Here is a 21,393-nt window from a genome sequence, read left to right on the forward strand (position 1 = left end):
TTGTCAAGTCATCTAAGAAATAAATTCAGAAGAGTATTTTAGCATATTATCTTATTCTGTCTTTATCTCCTGTCCTTTGAAACATCCACCCTAATTCCCTCCACCTTCTCACTTCTACCCTGCTTTTAAAAACCTCCTCAAAAATCTTCTCTTTGACCCTTCCTACTCTAACACTATCCATTTCTTACACCCCCCCCTTCTGCACGCTAAGTATTGTTCTGTCTACAGTCCAAGGCACTTCAAAACGTTCTACTACAAGTGCTTTAGAAATACAAGTTGCTGTTTATTGTTTTCCAAGCAATGTGCTTTATGTATCTTGCTGTATCTCATTGCTTTTGTAAATAAGTCTATTTGCTTTAGACTGTATACATTGGTTTGATGGGCATCCCATAAGATCTGCCAGGCACTATATACCACAACTAGAGGGTAATTTTTAATCCTGATGCAGTACTTACTGAGTGTTGCATAGTCAGAGCTGCCATCATTTAGATGAGATGTTAAAGCGAGGTTCAGGTAGACATAAGGGATCCCATAGCACTGAAAAAAAAACAGCGAGTTTTTTTGGCTAGCATTTATCCCTCAACCAACACCACTAAAATAAATTAATTGGTCATTTATCTCTTGTTTGTGGGACTTTGTTGGGTGCAAATTGGCTGATGTGTTTGCCTACAAAGCAATAGTGACTACACTTCAAAAATAATTCATCAATTGTGTTGTGTTGTGGGTCATCCTGAGGATGTGAAAGATGTGATATAAATGCAAGTTCTTTCTTTCTGTGGTATGCTGACCCACTTACAGCACTTAGATGTTGGCATTTTTGGTTCATGGGAGACTCATGGTTCATGGATTGGTTCATGCTTTTATCACAAGCACAAAACAATCATGTAAAAAGAAAAATGTGACATTTAGGTTATAAAAATTTCAGTACCATCATTGCCAATAGCTCCTCAATGCATTCCACCTCAAATAACATTTCTATTTAATCTGAAAAATCACATTCAGCAATTATGTACTTTTGATGTCAGCCATGCTCGTGTCATTGCAAACGAACCAACTGTGGCGAGAAATGATAGGAAAGGAATTGTGCAGGAAACAAAAACGAAATGGACTGAAATCTGTGAAGTTATTTTGGGAAGTAGAACACTTGATTTCGTATTAGACTGCTATAGGTGATATGACTGTTTGTTAGTGCGCATGAAGTTAGCGTTGTAATTTTTTTTTCTCTCCACAGCATTCCCTACCTGTACTCCTCTAACACAGTTCACCTGTAATAACGGAAGATGCATCACCGTTAAATGGCGCTGTGATTCAGGTAATAGAATCACGTAAAGTGAAAGACATGACTGATGGTTCTCTAATGGTTACATCTAATGGAAGCATTAAACATTAAAAGGTGGTATTTTATGACCATCTCATTTTTTTTACAGTGGGTTTGAAGTGAAGATTGAAGCCCTAATTCATTTTTGTCAGATGGGTATTTTTATTCAAGGATAGTGTTTTCCTACTTTGCCTTGTAAGGAGGGAATACAACAGATACAATCACTGATCTAACAACTTATCTATTATTTTATCACGCTATGAAATGGTAACAGTTCATTTTGAAATGTCTTTTCCAACAATTTCAGTATATTAAATAGTAGATACCAAGGCTTAAATGGTTAAGTTATGAGTGTTACAAACTGGACGGCCAGGTGGTGAAGGATAGAATACTAGAGCCTGGTCTTCAGTTGCTTCCAAGCCTTTATTCACAGAGATCCACATACAGTGCACTCCCTACATAAGCTCTCATATAAATGGATACAAGTGAGTGCCCAATTGATATACACCACCTGAATACAATTAACACTAATTGATATGGATATAATTAACAATGAGGACAGATTGCATACACTTGGATGTATTGCCTTAAGTTTAGAAAGGTTGAGGGTTGATTTGACTGAGGTGTTTAAAATGAAAAAAGAATTTGATAAGGGAGATACAGAGAAACAATTTGCTCTGATGGGGGAATTAATAATGAGGAAACATAATCTTAAAATTAGAGCTAAGCCATTTAGGAGGGAAATCAGGAAGCACTTTTTCACACAAAGGGTAATGGAGATCTGAAATTCTCACTTACAAAAGGCTGTGGATGCTGGGTCAATTGAAATTTTCAAGACTGATATTGACAGATTTTTATTAGGGAAATGTATCAAGGAATGTATCCGCTCCATCACCAAGACTACCTACTTCCACCTCGTAACATCGCCCGTCTCCGCCCGTGCCTCATCTGCTGCTGAAACCCTCATCCAGGCTTTTGTTACCTCCAGACAGGACTATTCCAATGCTCTGTTGGCTGGCCTCCCATCTTCCACCCTCCATAAACTTGAGCTTATCCAAAACTCTGCTGCCCGTATCCTAACTCGCATCAAGTCCCGTTCTCCCATCACCCCTCTGCTTGCTGACCTATATTGGCTCCCGGTCCGGGAACACCTCGATTTTAAAATTCCCTTCCTCGTTTTCAATTCCCTCCATGGCCTCGCCCTTCCCTATCTCTGTAACTTCCTCCAGCGCTACAACCATCCGAGATCTCTGTGCTCCTCCAATTCTTGCCTCTTGCGCATCCCCGATTTTAATTGCTCTACCATTGGCGGCCGTGCCTTCGGCAGCCTAGGCCCTAAGCACTGGAATTCCCTCCCTAAACCTTTCTGCCTCTCTACCTCTCTCTCTTCCTTTAAGGTGCTCCTTAAAACCTAGCTGTTTGACCAATACCTCCTTATGTGGCTCGGTGTCAAATGTTGTTTGCTCATGCTCCTGTGAAGTGCCTTGGGACATTTCAATACGTTAAAGGTGCTATATAAATGCAAGTTGTTGTTGTTGATATGGATCAAAGGCAGGTAACTGGAGTTGAGATACAGATCAGCCCTGATCTAATTGAATGGCAGTATAGGCTATAAACGCTGAATAGCTTATTCCTGTTCCTATGTTCCTAGATGTGGAAGCAGCTGGAGCTTTATTGTATGAGTAGAATACAAAAGCAGGGAGGCAATGTTAACTTTATATAGAATCTTGGTTCAACCACACATGGAGTACTGTGTGCAGACCTGGCCTCCATACTGCAAAAAGAATATTGAAGCACTGCAGAAAATGCAGACATGATTTGCAAGGATGTCACCAGAACCGAAAGGATGCTGCTGTCAGAAAGATTGAGTCGTCTGGGGCTCTTTTCTTTGCAAAAGTGAAAAGTAAGAGGAGACCTGCTAGTGGTCTGTAAAATTATGAAGGCATTCGATAGGGTGAATATGGAGAAACTATTTCCTCTTGTAGGTGAGTCCATAAAAAGGGGGCAGAAATATAAGATAGTCACTAACAGATCAAATAAAGAATTTAGGAGGAATTTGTTTACACAAAAAGAGATGAGAATGTGGAACTCGCTGCCACATGGAGTGGTTGAAGCAGATAGCATTGACACATTTTGATGCGTATAGGAGAAGGGAATAGTGGAGGAGGCTCGTGTGAAGTTTCAACACCGGCATAGGCCAGTTGGGCTGAATTGCCTGTTGCTGTGATGTAGATTCTATGTAATTCTTTGAGTAAAAGCATTTCAGACATTAGATTTGAAATTTCTAAAAGAAGTTAATAGAGGTTAGAAAAACCGTAAGTGTCATTATCACGCACTTAGAATCAAATAATACAGAAGGAGGCCATTCAGCCATCGTGCCTGCGCTGGCTCTTTGAAAGAGCTATCCAATTAGTCCCACTCCCCTGTCTGCTCGCATCTTGAGCCTTGTTCTCGTGTCACCAGTGGCTTTCATGTACCTCTTCTATTCTAAATTCCTACATGTCTATGTTTTCATAAACAGAGAGTAATATGGAACATCATGAATTTTCATAATCTTCTCTGGCCTTGGCCTTGGCCTTGGCCAAAACACTTTTTTAGCAAACTGTAACACCCACCCACTCTGTCTTCCCTCTAGTCTTTTTGGATTTCTCCCTTGCCTTAAAAAAGATGGTAGCCATGATGTGGAGATGCCGGTGATGGACTGGGGTTGACAATTGTAAACAATTTTACAACACCAAGTTATAGTCCAACAATTTTATTTTAAAATCCACAAGCTTTCGGAGGCTTCCTCCTTCCTCAGGTGAATGTGGAAATGAAATCCTCGAACCTATCGCATTTATAAATCACAGAACAATGCCTGGTGATTACAGAAAGTCTTTTCAACTGCCTGTTGCCAAGGCAACCAAAGTGTTCAGACAGATAGGTGTTACCTACAAGGCCACCGAATATACAAATGGCCAGAACTAAAAAAACAGATGATGTGGAGATGCCAATTAAAAAAACAGAGCGAGAGAGGCAGAAACATATCGACAGCAATTGACCCGTTATATTAAAAACAGATAACATTTGTTCGCTGGTGGAGTAACGTGTAGCGTGACATGAACCCAAGATCCCGGTTGAGGCCGTCCTCATGGGTGCGGAACTTGGCTATCAATTTCTGCTCGACGATTTTGCGTTGTCGAGTGTCTCGAAGGCCGCCTTGGAGTATGCTTACCCGAAGGTCGGTGGCTGAATGTCCTTGACTGCTGAAGTGTTCCCCGACTTCAGCAGTCAAGGACATTCAGCCACCGACCTTCGGGTAAGCGTACTCCAAGGCGGCCTTCGAGACACTCGACAACGCAAAATCATCGAGCAGAAATTGATAGCCAAGTTCCGCACCCATGAAGACGGCCTCAACCGGGATCTTGGGTTCATGTCACGCTACACGTTACCCCACCAGGGAACAAATGTTATCTGTTTTTAATATAATGGGTCAATTGCTGTCGACATGTTTCTGCCTCTCTCGCTCTGTTTTTTTAATTGGCATCTCCACATCATCTGTTTTTTTAGTTCTGGCCATTTGTATATTCGGTGGCCTTGTAGGTAACACCTATCTGTCTGAACACTTTGGTTGCCTTGGCAACGGGCAGTTGAAAAGACTTTCTGTAATCACCAGGCATTGTTCTGTGATTTATAAATGCAATAGGTTCGAGGATTTCATTTCCACATTCACCTGAGGAAGGAGGAAGCCTCCGAAAGCTTGTGGATTTTAAAATAAAATTGTTGGACTATAACTTGGTGTTGTAAAATTGTTTACAATTAAAAAAGATGTAATAGCAACATAACAAAGCAAGAATCGATTTTAAGCTTGTCATCTAATTGCAGCATTCAGTGGATTTATGATGTAACTCTAACTTGATACCTACTGTCCATGTATTTCTTGTTGTTGGTGATGCAAAATATAACTGATGATTTCAAAATGAAATGAGGTTGACTGCAGGATATATGATTCAGTAAGCTCCAGCTTGGAATTATTATCAACTCTTCTGATGATTTACACCACCAAGGGTGATACTGAAACATGTAGCCCAATAGATCATACATTTGAACCCTGGTCTGTGCTAAGTTAACTGATCTTACCCAGGATATCCATTGCAATGTTAAAAGCGGCCTCAACCCTCCTGCATTAGGTAATTACTACTAATAAGTGTGTCCGTGTATAAGTATCAGATAAGGACAGGATCAGGATGGGCTGTGATGTCCTCCAAAATCAAATGCTGCCACTCACTGTCTAGGCTCACACATGAAAAATGCCAGTTGGACAAAGTAGGGGAGGGCTGTTGATGCCTATAAAACTATACCTCAGCAAAGGTTAATGTCTTCAGGAAAGAAGAGGAGAACATTTTTGAAAAAATCTTCTTGTAAAATTGCATGTCACCTGTAACAGCTGTTTTTCTTGGAAATCAGTGTTGATACTCATTGGACTTATTTTTTAACCATTGTAGCTCATGATTGTATGTTTAATAGTGTTGCATTTGTTACAGATGATGACTGTGGGGATGGCAGTGATGAGGTGGGCTGTTCTCCTTCCTGTTCCAACACTCAGTTCAAATGTAACAATGGCCGATGTGTTCCTGAGCACTGGATCTGTGATGGAGACAATGATTGTGGTGATTTTAGCGATGAAACCCGTGCTAACTGTACGGAACCAGGTTTGTGCTCCAAATGACTAGCATTGTACATTTTCAAAAGCTGGAATATCTAGGGAAAACATCTGAAACATGCAAAGAATTTCACCGTGATACAAATGTTGTCATGTTCTTCCCTCTCCCAAATTTGCTGTATGACGTTTCATTTGTGGTGCACCAGTGAGGAGAGGATAGAAGCAGTGTTGCCAATAAAAGCACCATAAATAGAATTTTAGCAAAACGTAAGTGACAAGCCTGTCTGCAAGATATTCTGTGGAGGATCAAAGTATTGTGTCACATAAATTTTAAAAAAAATCCCTTAGCTCACTCCAGAAATTTATGCAAATATATTTTCCGGTAGCACCAATATGGGCATTGACATACAATAAGTTGTCAAAGTTAAAAATAGAATCAGCTCCTACTTTATGCGAATTAGCAAGATTGAGAGGGGACAAGATCCTGACCTACAAATGCCCAAGAGCATAGATAATGTAGATGTAAGCTGCCTATTTAACTTCAAATGTGATCGCAAAACTGGAATGCACATAAGCTTCAAACAGCAGTAGAGTCTGGAAAACTTTTACCACACAAGCTACTAAGTATGCAGAATGGAGTCTTATGAAAAACAGTTATTGATACCTTCCTCCGCATTGGATGAAATTCAAGATAGTACCGACTATTTATTCTGTTAGAAAGAGCTGGCTTCATGGGCCAAATTACCTTTTTCACCCTATAATTGTATTCATATGTTGAATGCCATTATATTTGAAGATATTTAAAGATAAGCGAATCCCACCAAACAACCACAATTTGTAGGGATTGAAAAGAAAAAAACAATTATATGTGTTCCTTTTTGATTATGGAAAAGCTCAATTACTAATGCACACACTGATACAATTCTTTTCAAAATTATAATAATTCCTACAGGTGTTTGATGAACCCATAACAAAATCTGTGCTTAAATTCATTGTTTCAACACAATAAATAAAAGCTACCCAATGAATACCTGTTAAATACCAATTTTATCCTATGAGTGAAGACAAACACAACTTAGGAATGATAAATTTACAAGAGACTTACGAAGGTCTTCCTCATAAATTAACTAAAAATGGCCGTCCGAAGATCTAGATTGAGTATTCTATTCACCCCTTGACTTCAAAATTGAATAGAGAATATGTCCTGACAAGAAATGATAAATAACTCCACGAGAGGTTGGCCAGATGACTGACAAGCTATATCTCAGCACTAACCGAGGCATGTATACTGTATTTAAATAATAACTTTAAAGCTGATTTATGTTTTTTCATGGTATCATAAGTGTAAAGACACAAGTATATTGCCTTATGCCTTCATAGCTCTGACCATACAGTCAATCTACATGAATTTATCTGGATAATTTTTTTAAATGTTAGTGGTGTTTATTGTAGGCATGAAAAGCACTTCATTAGTTCCTACTGTCATTTAAGACAGGTTTTACCTCCCTTCAGGGGCATTTGAGCATTCTCTTGGGAATCCTGGGGTAGATTTTCAACTTGCTACTTGTGTGTAAAATTGGCGTTAAATATTGGTCACCCATTGTAGACAGCGATCTGTTTTCATTTCCATTCAAATCAATAGAAATGAAAATCAGTTCGTTTCTATAACATGCAGTCGATTCACAATGCCTATTTAACGCACAGACAGCAAGTTGAAAATATATCTGATATTCGCCCTGCAACTATTGAAATATTCAACTCTGAAGAGCACTTGAAAAATGAACAAATGATGGTTGAAAATACAATTTGGTACTTCTTGATGAAATGTCTATACTGTAAATGCTAGTTCTGAAATAAATATATTTGCAGACTCCATATAGTATATGTACAGCACTTGCATTTCAACTAGAAAATGAAGCTGAATTAAGAGTATTTATACAATTTTGGAACATTTCATTTTTCAAACTAAAAATCTTCAGTTGCTTCTTAACCAGCTTAATGACTGTGTAGCATTTTGTGCTCCAACAAGTTGAATTAATCATTCCAAATCCCCACTTAGGAGATTTGGGGATTTCTACAATGGCAAAGAGCTGTTGTGGATGAGAAGAGAGCCAAAGGTAAATCTGTCAGTGGAATATTACAGAATTATACTTCATTTTTTTTTGTTCCATAGAGTGGATGGCTACATGTGTGGTATAAAATTGAATTGGACTTCATGCAGGTTCATGCATGAATGATTGGTTGAACTTTAGAAGGCTCTGTGCTGTTGTTTGTCACGTGTGCATAAAACAAGGCATCTCTATTGTACATGACTTTTTTTTCTGCTTAATTGGTTTCTTGCTCTGCTCAGTCTTTGACGATAGGGGTCAATTCAGACATCAGAATTCTGCCTGAGTCACACCCTCAAGGTACTCATGGGCCATTGTTTGTGCAGATTTCATTGTAACAGCTTGACAAAGCAGTCCATGGGTTACTACCAATAGACATAAGAAAAAAAGACGTGTCCTTTTTCTCTAAATAAAAAGACTTAACAACAGTTAACTTATTTATTATTAGGCAACTACCGAAAAGTTCTGAAATCATTATTAAATCCATTTTACTGTGCCCTGTAAAAATTCAGAATATGTATTGTTAAAAGTATTGAGAGCTTTTTCTTGTGTTTAAAAAATGTACATTTCCAATAATACATTCCACAGGCTTACAGAATTCGTCATTTCTGAGAGAGGTTTACCTGTAAACAGTGATCACATTTGATTCAATCAACATTTGTGGTTTTTAACTTTACATGTAAATGAATATTTTAACTGCTACACCAATGAACTTCTTCTGAAGCATTCCATTTTGATGTAAACCTCCAGTATTAACCAGACCACAGGCACAGCTAAACATAATGCCATGTATTTGGACTGAAAATACAAAGGTAAAGGGTGCTGGGGAAATTAAGTAAAATATAAATAATGGATGTATGTATTATTTGTATTGTCCCTACAGCCACAAGGCCACCTGGTGGTTGTCACAGAAAACAATTTCAATGTTATATGGATGGTCATTGTGTTCCACTGCGATGGCATTGTGATGGGGACTGGGATTGTGAAGATGGCAGTGACGAAAACAGCTGTGAAGGAAACACAAGGATCTGTGACACCCACTCAGAGTTTAAGTGTAAAGACACAGGTATGATTAATGTTCGTAGATAATGCACCACACCAGTGGAAAGGTACAGTGACTTTTCTCAACAACAACAACTTGCATTTACATAGCATCTTTAAAGTAACAAATATCCCAAAGTGTGTCAGGGGAGAAAACAATGCCAAGCTGTAGTAAAAGAATAATTACGGGAGGTGGCTGAAAGCATGGTAAAACAAATAAGTTTTGGGGAGGGTTTTGAAAGTGGGGAGAGAAGTGACTTGGTGGAAGGTTCAGGGATAACGTTCCAGAATCAAGTGTAGAGCTGGCTGAAAAGTCTGCCATTAATGGTGAAGCAGAAGTGGCGATGCAGAAGACTGAAGTCAGAAGAGTGGAGAGCGTTAGTTGGGCCTATAGGGCTGGAGGAGGTTGCAGAGGTGCAGGAGGGTTAAAGCCATGAATGGATTTATATATGAGGACAAGGATTTTAAATTCATTGCATTCAGGGAATGGCATAAGATACAAGTGTTGGAGTGCTGGACAATTTGGAACTTTATGGGTTGAGCTCAGGAGACTGGCAGGGAGAGCATTCAAGAAGTCTAACCACTGGCAATGGGATGGATGAAAGTTTAATTGAGAGCAGGTAAGGGCGGAAAAGGACAATGTTGTAGAGGTGGAAATCAATGGTCTTGATGATAACAGAATACAAGGCTTGCAATTCAACTCAGGGTCAAACAGGACAGCAAGGTTAAGCACTCAAATTCAGCATGAGCAAGCAACCAGCATGGGGGATGGAATCAAGCTAAGGTGCAACGTTTTGTCAGGAACTGAAGAAGATAACTTTAGTCTTGGCAATGTTAAGCTATAGAAAATTCTGGCTTATTCTCAACTTGATTTCAGACAAGCTGAGAGTAGAGTGATGAACGTTGAATGGAAAGTGACGATGGAGAGGTACAACTGGGCGTCATCAGTGTGCATGTGTATTCATAAAGTGGAAGCTTGAGTCTATGCTTATGCATATGTCATTGATGGGCAACATGTAGACAAGGAACAGGAGAGAATTAAGGATAGAGGCTTAGGTCATTTGCAAGGTGACCATGATGGGGTGAGAAGAGAAGCCATTGCTAAAAATATATTGGCTATGTTGGAACTGGTAGGAGTGAAAGCAAGCAAGGACAGTGCCACGGAGGTGGATCATGAAGGAGAAGTGCTACAGCAAGATGAAATGGTTGACCATGTTAACCACCTTCCTGATGCACCAGACAAACGAGGAGGTAGGTTTGAAAAAGGCAAAATCAGCCATCAACGACAGTCTGAGCCATTGGTGAATCCCGTGCAGGGTCCTTTGCAGCCCTGCTTTAAGATGCCAGTGGTATGCTCATGAATGATGCTGTCAGTCACGTGGGGTGCTATATTGCGCTCGACTTTTGTCTATGGTTGGTGCAGTCAGTACTAAAGAGAGTAGCTTTGGTCTTCTTGGAGCTATCTTTCACTTAGAATCCTCCTTCAAATAAGGGCGGCATAGGATATTAGTGCAAAATGAATATATTGTTAGAGCTGCTGAGAAACTAGACCTTGACCTATATGATACTTTTATCGTGGTTACAGACCAGTTGGGCATTCGTAGAGAAGCCTGTTCAGTTCATGTAGGCCATAGTGTTGGAGGCAAGAATCCTATTGACTACATGGGCACGATTTTAACTTCAAAGTGTGGGTGCGTTGGGGTTGGTGGGGGTTGGGGGTCGGCAAACAAAACCGGGCATTTCTGGAGCGGTAAGGAATCCCGGCTCCAACCTGCTGAAAAACGCGCACGACCCAGACCCATCTGGGTGCGCGCGCCGTTCCCGAACCCGGAAGTCCTGCCGGCAATTAAAGACGGGACGACATTCGAACCAACAATTGAAGTACTTAAAGTACTTGAAATCCGCCTTAATAAAGTTAATCAAGTTGGCAATTCAGTGCTGCCTCAACTTGTTTCCCATGCTGTGAGAAGCACGTCATGTGAAACTAGGCGGGTTGCAGTTAGCATTGGTTGCAGCCATTTCGACATTTAAATCCCTGTTTGAAGATGGGGATAAAAGGTGAGTTATTACAGCAGGGCACTCAGTTCTCTCAGACAAACTTTTGACTGAAAATTTTTGGTTCACACTCAGAATTGTTCTGTTTACACATGTTTGCCTACTTTTTGGACCTTGTCAAACTGACACCATCAGGATGGGGGGGCGCGATGGCATTCACCACTCCATCCTAGGATGAGGAACATCAGCATCCTCGCCAGGCACGGCATGCACTTCCACCACTTGCAACTGCACAACACAGAGGTGCGCCATAGGCACCTGCACAAGAGCAGAGAGGTGAACAACAGACGGACCGATGTTGCAGGAGGGTCCACAGACCGAGGCTGAGCTTCCTGGACCTCTCTGAGGAGCAGTGCTTATGGACCCTGAGAGAGAGTCGCCAGGTGGTCGCAGATATCTGCAGCCTCCTTGATGCCGAGCTGCTCCCGCCTGGACCTGGTGGCATCGCATTGCCTGTCGCAGTTAAAGTGACCACTGCCCTCCACTTCTTCGCCTCCGGATCATTCCAGGGAGCCACAGGTGACATCGCCGGGGTCTCTCAGTCGTCTGCCCACAAGTGCATAAGACAGGTCACCAATGGTTTGTTTCGCAGGTGTCCCACTACGTCAACTTCCCCACAGACGACCTCAGCCAGACAGAGAGGGCAGTTGGTTTCCACTCTGTGGCTGGCTTCCCACGGGTACAGCGTGCAATCAATTGCACGCATATAGCAATCCGAGCAACACGCAGCTCGTTTGCGACCACTGGAAAAGGTTTCTTCATGTGTGTGCCAGATTCCCTGGCAGCTGCCATGATTCCTTCAATCTGTGGTAATCCAATATCCCGGCCCTCTTCCATGCACCAAGCAGCCTTAGGAGACAAGGGATACCCACTGCATACGTGGCTCACGGCACCTCTGAGGAACCCCATCAGTGAGGAACAGCGTTGATACAATGACAGTCACATCGCCACCAGGTCTGTCATTGAAGATGTAATTTCGGTGCCTGAATCGGTCTAGGGGAGCGCTTCAATGCACACCATCGAGAGTGGGTCAATTTCTAGTTGTCTGTTGTGTCCTGCACAACATGGCACAACAGAGAGGGTTGCCGGTTAATGAGGCATCCACATCTGCCATCAAGATTCAGGAGGAGGAGGAGGAGGAGGAAGAACCCATCGGCAAAGCAGCAGCTCACCTGGCTGCTCGTAAGGCCAGGGATTCACTAATATTTGAATGATTCTCATAAGGAGATCACAAAGTGAGAATAGTCCAGTCCTCAGACCAACTGGAAAGAGCAGCACCAACACCAGCCCCCCACCCCCCAACATCAAGCCTTTTGTGATCGGGCCCGTTCATGATGAAGCACATGAAAGGGCCCGATCACAAAAGGCAGTCAAGAATGGCCAAGACGTGGCAGTAGTGGTGAGAAGTACAACATTTAATGTGAATTTAACCAAAAACAAGTATAAATGAAAAACATGACAGTCTGTCAAATACCCTTCGTGATCACAAAACCTTAACCTTTCTCTTCCTATTACTTCTACATGGTGCATCCCCTGTGGCTGCAGCAGAGGTCGTGGCAGGTTGCTCATGTTCATGCCCTGATTGCTTAGATACTTTGGGCCTAGGCCCTCTGGGTTTTGGAGCACGCGAGGGCTCCTCCAAAGACTGCTCCACCTGCACCTGTGTAGGGGCAGACTCGGGCACCTGGAGAGGAGGCAGCATTGCGGGTACTGGTTGAGAGGGGGCAACGGGTGAGATGTGGGAGCACCTTGAGTGGGGTCCCCACTTCCATGTCCGCTTTTGCCATCATCGCTTTCTTGGGCCAGACCCACATGACTCATACCACCCTGCTGGACAACAGTTTGGAGTACATGAGTGATGTCTTGGAAGCCCAGTTGTAAAGTTTCTGCCTGCCTGTTTAAGGCGGCAGAATGTTGTTCACCCTGAGTCCGAACGGCTGTTGTCAGGGCCTGAATTGACTCATTTGTGAGCTGTGCTTGAAGCTCAATGGAGGCTTGCCTTCACTCCATCGCAGATATCCCCACATTTTCCTGCGCCACTATCTCAGACATTCCTGCACGTACCTGTGCCATCATTCCATTAATGCAGGAGGTGGACTCCTCCTTCCTCGCCGCTATTGTGGAGTGTGCGTGTGGCACCTGTTCCAGTACCTTGCAAATGTGCTGCTGTCCCTCGATTGTTCTCCTTTTCAAGGATGACTCCCGGGGTTCAGCTTCTGCGTCCAACTGAACAGGGCCTGGAGAGGAGTGTGCCCACCGACGCGGACTCTCCACAGATGCACCTGCCACCAGCATCTGCTCGTGCTCACTTGTGTGTGGTGACTCACTAGGTGCCAACCCAACTAACTGACGACTAGCACCCACCGAGGTGTGAGTATATGCGCTGGTGGATGGCTCGCTAAGATGTGACGGTGCGCTCTCAGAGACTGGAAGCTCCTCTGAGGAATCGCCCTCTCCTGTCTCTTTGGTCATTGAAGGGCCTGGAAGAGAACGGAAGGCAATATTAAGCATGATCACAGATGTGTAATGTTGCGATGAGCATACTGAGGTGTTCAACATGCCAGTCATTCTTAACATCAATTTATGTTGTGTGTGATGAATGTTAAGGTTGTGTCACCAGATGTTTGTGGGATGCCAGTCTCGGCGTCCCCGACGGACGGGTATTCGAGGGTGCAGCTGATCTCCAGGGTCGCCTCCTCCGCCTCTGTGAGGACCACTATTTGTTGTGGCCCCCCTCCAGTCCTCGCCCTCGTGCGTGCATTTTGCGCTCTCTTCTCCTACAAGGGGAGAAAGTACATACGTGTGAGTGAGTGAGGGTGAAGTGGTCAGCCGATGAATGCATTGCTTTGGGTGAGGCTGACCATGAAAGTGGTGCATCAGAGGGTGAGTATCAGACTCTGATACTGGGGTGAGTGGTAGTGATGGGTTCAGAAATGGGAAGGAGAGGAAGTGCTCAAGAAGTGAAGGTAAATTGAGGATGACCCTTAAGTGGGTGTGAGGAGTGATGTGATGGAGTAGTCTTGGCAGTGCAGAATGATGTGAGGTCGGGGGGGTGGTGCTGTGCACCATGGAATGCAGGAGAATCAGTAAGTGTCCTCACTTTTGCTGACCTAGCTAGGTCATTAAAACACATTCTGCACTGGACCCAAGTGCAGGATATGTTGCCCCGGCAGGTGACCTCCTCTGCCACCTCGAGCCAGGCCTTCTTGGTGGCAGAGGCAGGGCGCTTCCTCCTGTCGGCCGGGTAAAATATTTTGCTCCTCCTCCTCACCCCAGCCAGCAGCACCTCAAGTGAGGTGTCACTGAATCTTGGAGCTGCCTTGCCCCTCTGCAGCTCCATTCTGCATGCTTGCTCCTTGCTCCAGCAAAAGTCATTGGTGCAATGGCCCTTTAAAGACAGACGCTCCTGCTGACAGGAGGTCATGCAGGTGCACAGTCCGCCTGCTGCATAGCTTTCGGACGGCAAACACGGAAACAACATTAAAGGGTACCAATTAAGTCGCGATCGGGTGGGGAACAGTAAGATTTTATTATTCGGGTTACCCGCACGTCCATTGACCCCCCCTGCTGTCATCCCCCCAACATTTTAAAATCGTGCCCCATATGTGCAATCGACCGTCCCTTGTACTTTTGGAATGCTAGCAGTATGATAGAATTAATACTTATGTTTCTGTGGTTCGGTGGCAAACGTTTTGAATATTTTTGTTCTCGTCAATAAAGCATCAGTTGTTTCCTTGATGTATCTGCGTGCATCAGATTGGTTGACACTGCAGATGTCCTGAGTGCTAGTCAGGAATTGAGGAACAGAATGGTCTTGATCGCCACTAGCACCCCCTTCCAGATTTCAGATGTTCTCTGAAGGTCTTCCTGTAGGAGATAGCACAGCTCGATTTTTTTATCTCCCTGCTAAACCTTAGCCACGTGGGATTGACCAGATGTCTTTTTAATTGTCTTTTCCAGGCATATATATTCCTATGTTCCTAAGGCACTGCTCTTCAGTCTGTTCCAGGTAGCTGTGCCTGACATAGGTCACCTGATGTGCAGCAATGGGTCTGGACAATTTGGGGTAGAAATTAGTCTGTGCTTGCTTTCGAGTTTTTAAAAACTTACTTTTAGTTGGTGGCTGCAGGGGCCACTGACGAATCTTGAGTAGTACAGCCCCGCTCATCAGGAACAGATTTGTAGAGGTGTCTTTCAATGGGTGTTAGTCCCCTCGTTAACATATTTAAGAGAGCGAACACCAATTGGTACCCCCGAATTTAGCAGTGGGACCAATGCCTGCACAGATTGGACGCAGGCAATCCCACTGCTAAATTGAAATGATTTGCACCCATGTTAAAATACATACCAATTTCTACCCCTACGGCTTTAGTACCACTTTACTTCTCTGGTAGGCCTTTTTTTTTCTCCTGTTCATTTTGCTCAGCCAAGTCCAATGCCAGGGGACTACTGAATATATTCCCTATTGTGCAGTGTATACACAACAATCTTTTGTGAAAATCAGTTGTTTCCTGAGGACTTCCTTTTGCAACAGATGCTGGCTCAGCTCCAATAACCAAATTACACCAACAGAAAGAATGCGTCACACATGTAATGTGAATGCTGAGAGGTATTGCTTGTCAACCACTCCCCACGCTCCTCCCCCTCCCTTAACTGGCAATTATTGCCGATATTAGTAGAATTGAGTGTCTTAGCGCACAGAATTCTTTTCTTACTGACAGGAATGTAGATTGGAGGGATAAGCCTTTATGTTGACAGTAATTTCTAGGCTTTACTCTGTCAATGAGCACTGCAATGCCTTTAGTTGCTTGTCCCAATTGTAGCATTTACCTGGTCTTGCAGTGAAAGTGCATGCAAGAGTACAGGTAAAGTAGATTTATTCACAGAATGCATAATAACTGTTACAAGCATTCAAGTATCAAGAAATTAAGAATTTAAGAAACATAAGAACATAAGAAATAGGAGCAGGTGTAGGCCACATGGCCCCTCGAGCCTGCCCTGCCATTCAATAAGATCAGGGCTGATCTTCGACCTCAACTCCACTTGTCCAAATTTGAGTGTGTAGAGCACAAATCCTTACTCGGTACAACTGGATTGTGCTGATGAACATTACAAGACCCAAAAGGAAACTCCTCGATTTCCATTGAATCTTCCTTAGCTGAAACAAGTAACGGCAGCTGTTATCTTTTAGAATGTTTTTTCTCCAGCTAGCAACCCTATCAGTTTTTGGTTCTCGGAGGAACGGCCCTTCTCCACCCTGCCTCTCAGGATTTCAAACATATGGCACCTAATTCTTTTCTGTGTCGCATCCAACCAATTTTCTCATTATATCCCTGCTGATTTGCTTTTTTGGTTTATTCCTTTAGCTAAGAGGAAGACAAAACTGCTTCCATCATGTCAGGTTGTACAGCTCTCCGAATAGCTTTTCTTACCTTCCTTTTAAAACTAACTGCTTTGACACTATCTTATATCTTTCTAATTTCTGGTCTTTTCACGCTTCAAAACTAAACTGTCATCCATACAAAGACTGTTGCTCGCCCTCCCCATTAGGTCACAAGAACAAGAGATAAACTGCATAGGATTCAGGGATCCATGGCAACTTGGCCACGTGCCTTAGACAGAGTACTTGTTACCAAGGTGAATGCAATATTATTTATCCACTTAGGCAAGTTAACACCTTCCTACCTGGCCAGAAATCAAAATGATTACAAAACACGTACATTGGATACTGATTAAGAAGGAGTACATTAAATATTACAGGAGAAATGCTCCCTCGCAAATCAATTTGAAATATGATTTCATTTATTATATGTCATGCTCCATTTATACAAATAAATATTTTTGCCAGTGGAGTACTCCAACAGGCAAAATGGCATCAGGATCAAATCTATGTTAAATTAATCCAAATAGTACAGTATAATTGCTATGAACTATTAAATCGAAGACTTGACATCAAGGGCTCGAATTTAGCAGGCCTGCGGGTTCCCAGCGGGTGGTCCTCCGGGAGCGTGGTCAACACGCTCGGCGAAATTAGTGGGTTGCCCGCGCGATCGTAGCAGGCAACCCACTAATAGGAATCAAATTACCTGCTCCTCCGGGGTCCACGGCGCTGGTCTGCGCGTCGGGCGGGCTGCGCATGCGCAGTACGATCTGTCAGCTGGAGGCTCTCTAGTTAAAGGGGCAGTCCTCCACTGACAGATGCTGCAACCAATGGGACAAATTGCAGCATGGAGCAGCCCAGGGGGAAGGCTGCTCCCAGTTTAATGATGCCTCACCCCAGGTATCATCAGATGGGGTGAGGAGGAGGGGGAGGACACAGATCTTCCCCCCGGCGGGCGGGAGGAAGCGGCCTGCCTCTGCCACCAAGAAGGCCTGGCTCGAGGTGGCAGAGGGGGTCACCTGCGCCACCAACATATCGCCCACCTGCATACAGTGCAGGAGGCGCTGCAATGACCGCAGTAGGTCAGCCACAGTGAGAACACGAAGTCTTTCCCCTACACTCCGTCTGCCACAACACTGCCCCCACCCCACATCTCCTTCGGCACCGCCAACACTACTCTGTCACATCACCCTTCATACCCACTCAAACCCCATCCTCATCTTACCTCCACCTACTCACCTCGCCAGTACTCATCCTGCCACTAACACGCGACCCAATCCTCATACAATCTCATTGCTCCATCCCATACTCAACCTCTCGTGCATCTCCCTCACGGCCAGCCTCACTCAACCTGCCACCACCTGTGCTGCAGCCACAGGGCATGCATCACATATGTGCAGTAGGCAGCGTAAGGCAAACGTGTCGTGAGCATGAAGGGGGTGCACAAGGATGTCTGAGGGTTTGTCCTGGGTGTTACCTGTATTGAATTTCAGAGCAACAAACAGCACACATTATATTGACACCACCACTGCCATGTCTCCGCGAATCCTGTCCGTTGTGTCCAATAATGCCCGCTCCTGGGTATCACTATGAGGACCCACCACTGATGCCACCCATCGTGTTACTGCAGAGTAGGTGCAGGTGTATTTGCAGGGCTCTTCCGCGCAGACGACTGAGAGACATCGGCGGTGTAGCCGGCTGCACCCTGGAAGGATGCGGAGGAGAAGTTGTGGAGGGCAGTGGTGACTTTGACAGCGACAGGTAAGCAGTTGGTGCTGGGGCCAGCCAGGAGCAGCTCGGCATGAAAGAGCCTGCAGATCTCCACGACTACATGTCGAGCGAATCTGCGCCTCCCTGTGCACTGCTGCTCGGAGAGGTCCGGGGAGCTGCGCCTCGGTCTGTGGACCCTGCGGCGAGGGTAGTGCCCTCTGCGATGCGTCTCTCCCTGCGGTAGCCCTCCCTCCTGCTGTGCAGGTGGGCGTGCAACAACACCGTGTTGGGGGGCTCCACATCTCTGCGGCGGACGGCGTGGACTGCGAGGTTGCTGGGGCTGGTCATGCTGTTCGTCCTCCGAGGGTGTCCACGCACCACCCATCTGGCAGGTGTTGGTCTGAGGGGTTGTGCAGGGTACGTGGGTGGTTCCTCGCACTAGGGCTGCGGTTTCGTGTCGGTCTGTCCTCTGGCTTGGTGGGGGGTGGTGGAGGGCAGGGGTTGCCCTATGTGACGCGGTGGCCTCCTGCGTGGGTGAGGGCTCTCCCCCGTGGAGCGCACCTTGGCACCTGCCACAGGCTGCTGGCTGCAACACGCCTGGTTGGAGAGAGACTGTTTCCCCCAGTGTGGGAAACTCACTGCCTTGAACCCAAAATCCCACACTTCCTCTTTTGACAGCTGCTTCAGCTCATTAACTGACCTCAACAAGCAAGGTAAGTACTCTCAAGTGGAACCCCGCTGGCTTTAATTGCCTGCGGGATTCCCACCAGCGGGGCTTGCGCGCGCAGCCCCGCACGTCAGCGCGGTACCCGGAAGTAGGCGGGATTTCGGCGCGATCCGGTCACGTGACCGGATATCGGGATTTTCGGGGCCCCCCCGCTGGAAACCCGCAGGTAACCCGACGCGAAAATCGAGCCCCAAGTCTTTGTATCAGTTTGCATGGTAATGTCATGTATTTTTAACATCCAGTTTCGGGAAGCTGTGGAAGTGTTAAGCAAGTTTATAATTGTTTATTCGTACAAGATGGATAAAAATAAAAATGAATCCAGTTTCTACATAGAATTAAATTCGGAGATCAGTATCTTAATGTTCTCCATCATTTTAATTCAGTGATTCAGATTGAATTGGAAGACTTGTGTAATGTTCAACTGCAGCTTTGTAATAATATAAATGACCTTTATTTAATTAGTCTGCTCTTTCTCTACCCCTCATCATATTTAATATTGGTACCTTGTTGACCCTTCATTATTGATGACAGTTTATTTAAAAATCATTTAAAAACTAAAGTACTTCCACATGATCTCTACATGTTTGTATCATTGAGTTGGTGAATCATTATATTTTTTTTAATCCACATTTAAGATTCACATTAGTTAGGCACCTCTGCATATAGGCATTTATCTCATCCACTATCTCATGCTTCTGTTCTATAGAATTTAACAGATTTTGTTAAATGGCATTTGTTCCTTTTTAAAGGCCTTTCAATAATACTAGATATATATAGACATATATATCAAGTACATAAATGTAGCTAGATACAGCTGTTGGAAGGATAGATGTCCTACAAATTTAACACTAATGATAACTAAGGATATAGAGTTTGAAAAATTGTTCCAATGGGCAAAGCTCAAACTTGCCAAGTAGCCCTGGATTAACAGTGGATGGCCAATTCTTCATATAAATGCCTGCATACAAGGAACAGAGTTCCAGGCAATAACACTGTCTGGAAGGTAGTGCCAGACAAGAGAGGCAACGATTAAGCATCAGCATTGGTGTTCTCTGACAGCTTGTTGGATTGATACAGAATGATGGCATATAGCTATTGTAGCTCTGATGTTTCTGGCGTACACTCCTGCCGTACTCTTTTAGTCATGATCTTGTACAAGACTCGTGTCTCAACCATATCTCTTCAATAATTTATAGGGTATACTCTGAAATAAAGATTTGAAGGATATGCATTTATATATCACTTGACCTTAGGATGTCCCAAAGCATCTTACACCCAATGAAGCCCCTTTGAAGTGTAGTAACTGTTGTAATTGAGGAAACGTGGCAGCAAGATTGTGCATAGTGAGGTCCCACAAACAGCAGTGTGATAATGACCAGATAACCTGTTTTTGTGACCTTGGTTGAGGGATAAATGTTGGCCAGAACTTCCCTGCTCTTCTTCAAAATAGTTTTCTCTTATATGTCCATCCGAAAAATAGCATCTCTGACAATGCAGCACTCCCTCAGTTCTGCACTGAAGTGTCAGCATAGATTTTGTGCTCTGACTGGACTTGAACCCACAACCTCCTGACTCAAACCTACCACTGAGCATCAGCTCTGGGATGGAGAATGCCTTCATTAATAAATTTACTGATCTTTGTCATCTTGGATGGTGGATAAGGAGAAATGGATGGAGTTCCTCTGCAGCCCGCCAAACAGGGCTATAATACTCCATTGCTAGGATGTTTTGTTATGTTTTCAGGTTTGATCATTTTCTCGGGTTCAGTGACTCAAACCGCCTGTAGGCGAGACCTCACTCCTATGCCTGGGGTGTGCTTTTGCTTTCCCAATATCCAGGTAATTTGTTGCAATCCCAGGGATCAAGCAGAATGCCCTTATTACTGTATTTCCTCTTATTGATTGTATTATGTATCCTCAGGTTAAATCCCTTGACTTTGGAAAGCAGTAGAATAAACAATTCATTGGACCATGGCTTACACTATAAACTGATACAATAATTGCAAGTGAACAGAAGCAGTGACATAGTGTAAATTTTCAAGAGTTACAGGCTTAACACTCAGAAGATTATGTGGAAGATAGAAAATAATAAATTAATTGTTTCTACTGCACTAAACTGCAATATGGTCCCTGATATTACTCTATGTGATGGTTTATTACTGACCATCCATGGAGTCCGCCGGGGCGGGGGGTGTTGGGGAAGTTAAAAGTGGGAGAACCTTCTCCACACGGACTGCAGCGGTTCAAAATGGCGGCTCACCACCACCTTCTCAAGGGCAATTAGGGATGGGCAATAAATGCCGGCCTCGCCAGCGACGCCCACATCCCATGAACGAATATATATAAAAAAAATTTAAAAGCGAGCCCATTATATCTGGTCAGGTATCCGAGAAAGAAGCCAAACCATTCAAGT

The 21,393-nt window shown here is 44.0% G+C and overlaps 1 protein-coding gene across 1 annotated transcript in view; it reads left to right on the top strand.

Moving 5' to 3' along the window:
* Positions 1 to 21,393, top strand: part of LOC137323576 (low-density lipoprotein receptor-related protein 1-like) — a 1,400,855-nt gene that overhangs the window by 818,512 nt on the left and 560,950 nt on the right. Inside the window, exons 19-21 of the mRNA XM_067987196.1 lie at positions 1,232 to 1,312; positions 5,842 to 6,009; positions 8,952 to 9,134. Of these exons, the coding sequence (XP_067843297.1) occupies positions 1,232 to 1,312; positions 5,842 to 6,009; positions 8,952 to 9,134 (432 nt within the window). The remainder of the gene's footprint in view (positions 1 to 1,231; positions 1,313 to 5,841; positions 6,010 to 8,951; positions 9,135 to 21,393) is intronic.

This window comes from Heptranchias perlo, chromosome 7 (genome assembly GCF_035084215.1).
Source record: "Heptranchias perlo isolate sHepPer1 chromosome 7, sHepPer1.hap1, whole genome shotgun sequence".
NCBI lineage: Eukaryota > Metazoa > Chordata > Chondrichthyes > Hexanchiformes > Hexanchidae > Heptranchias > Heptranchias perlo.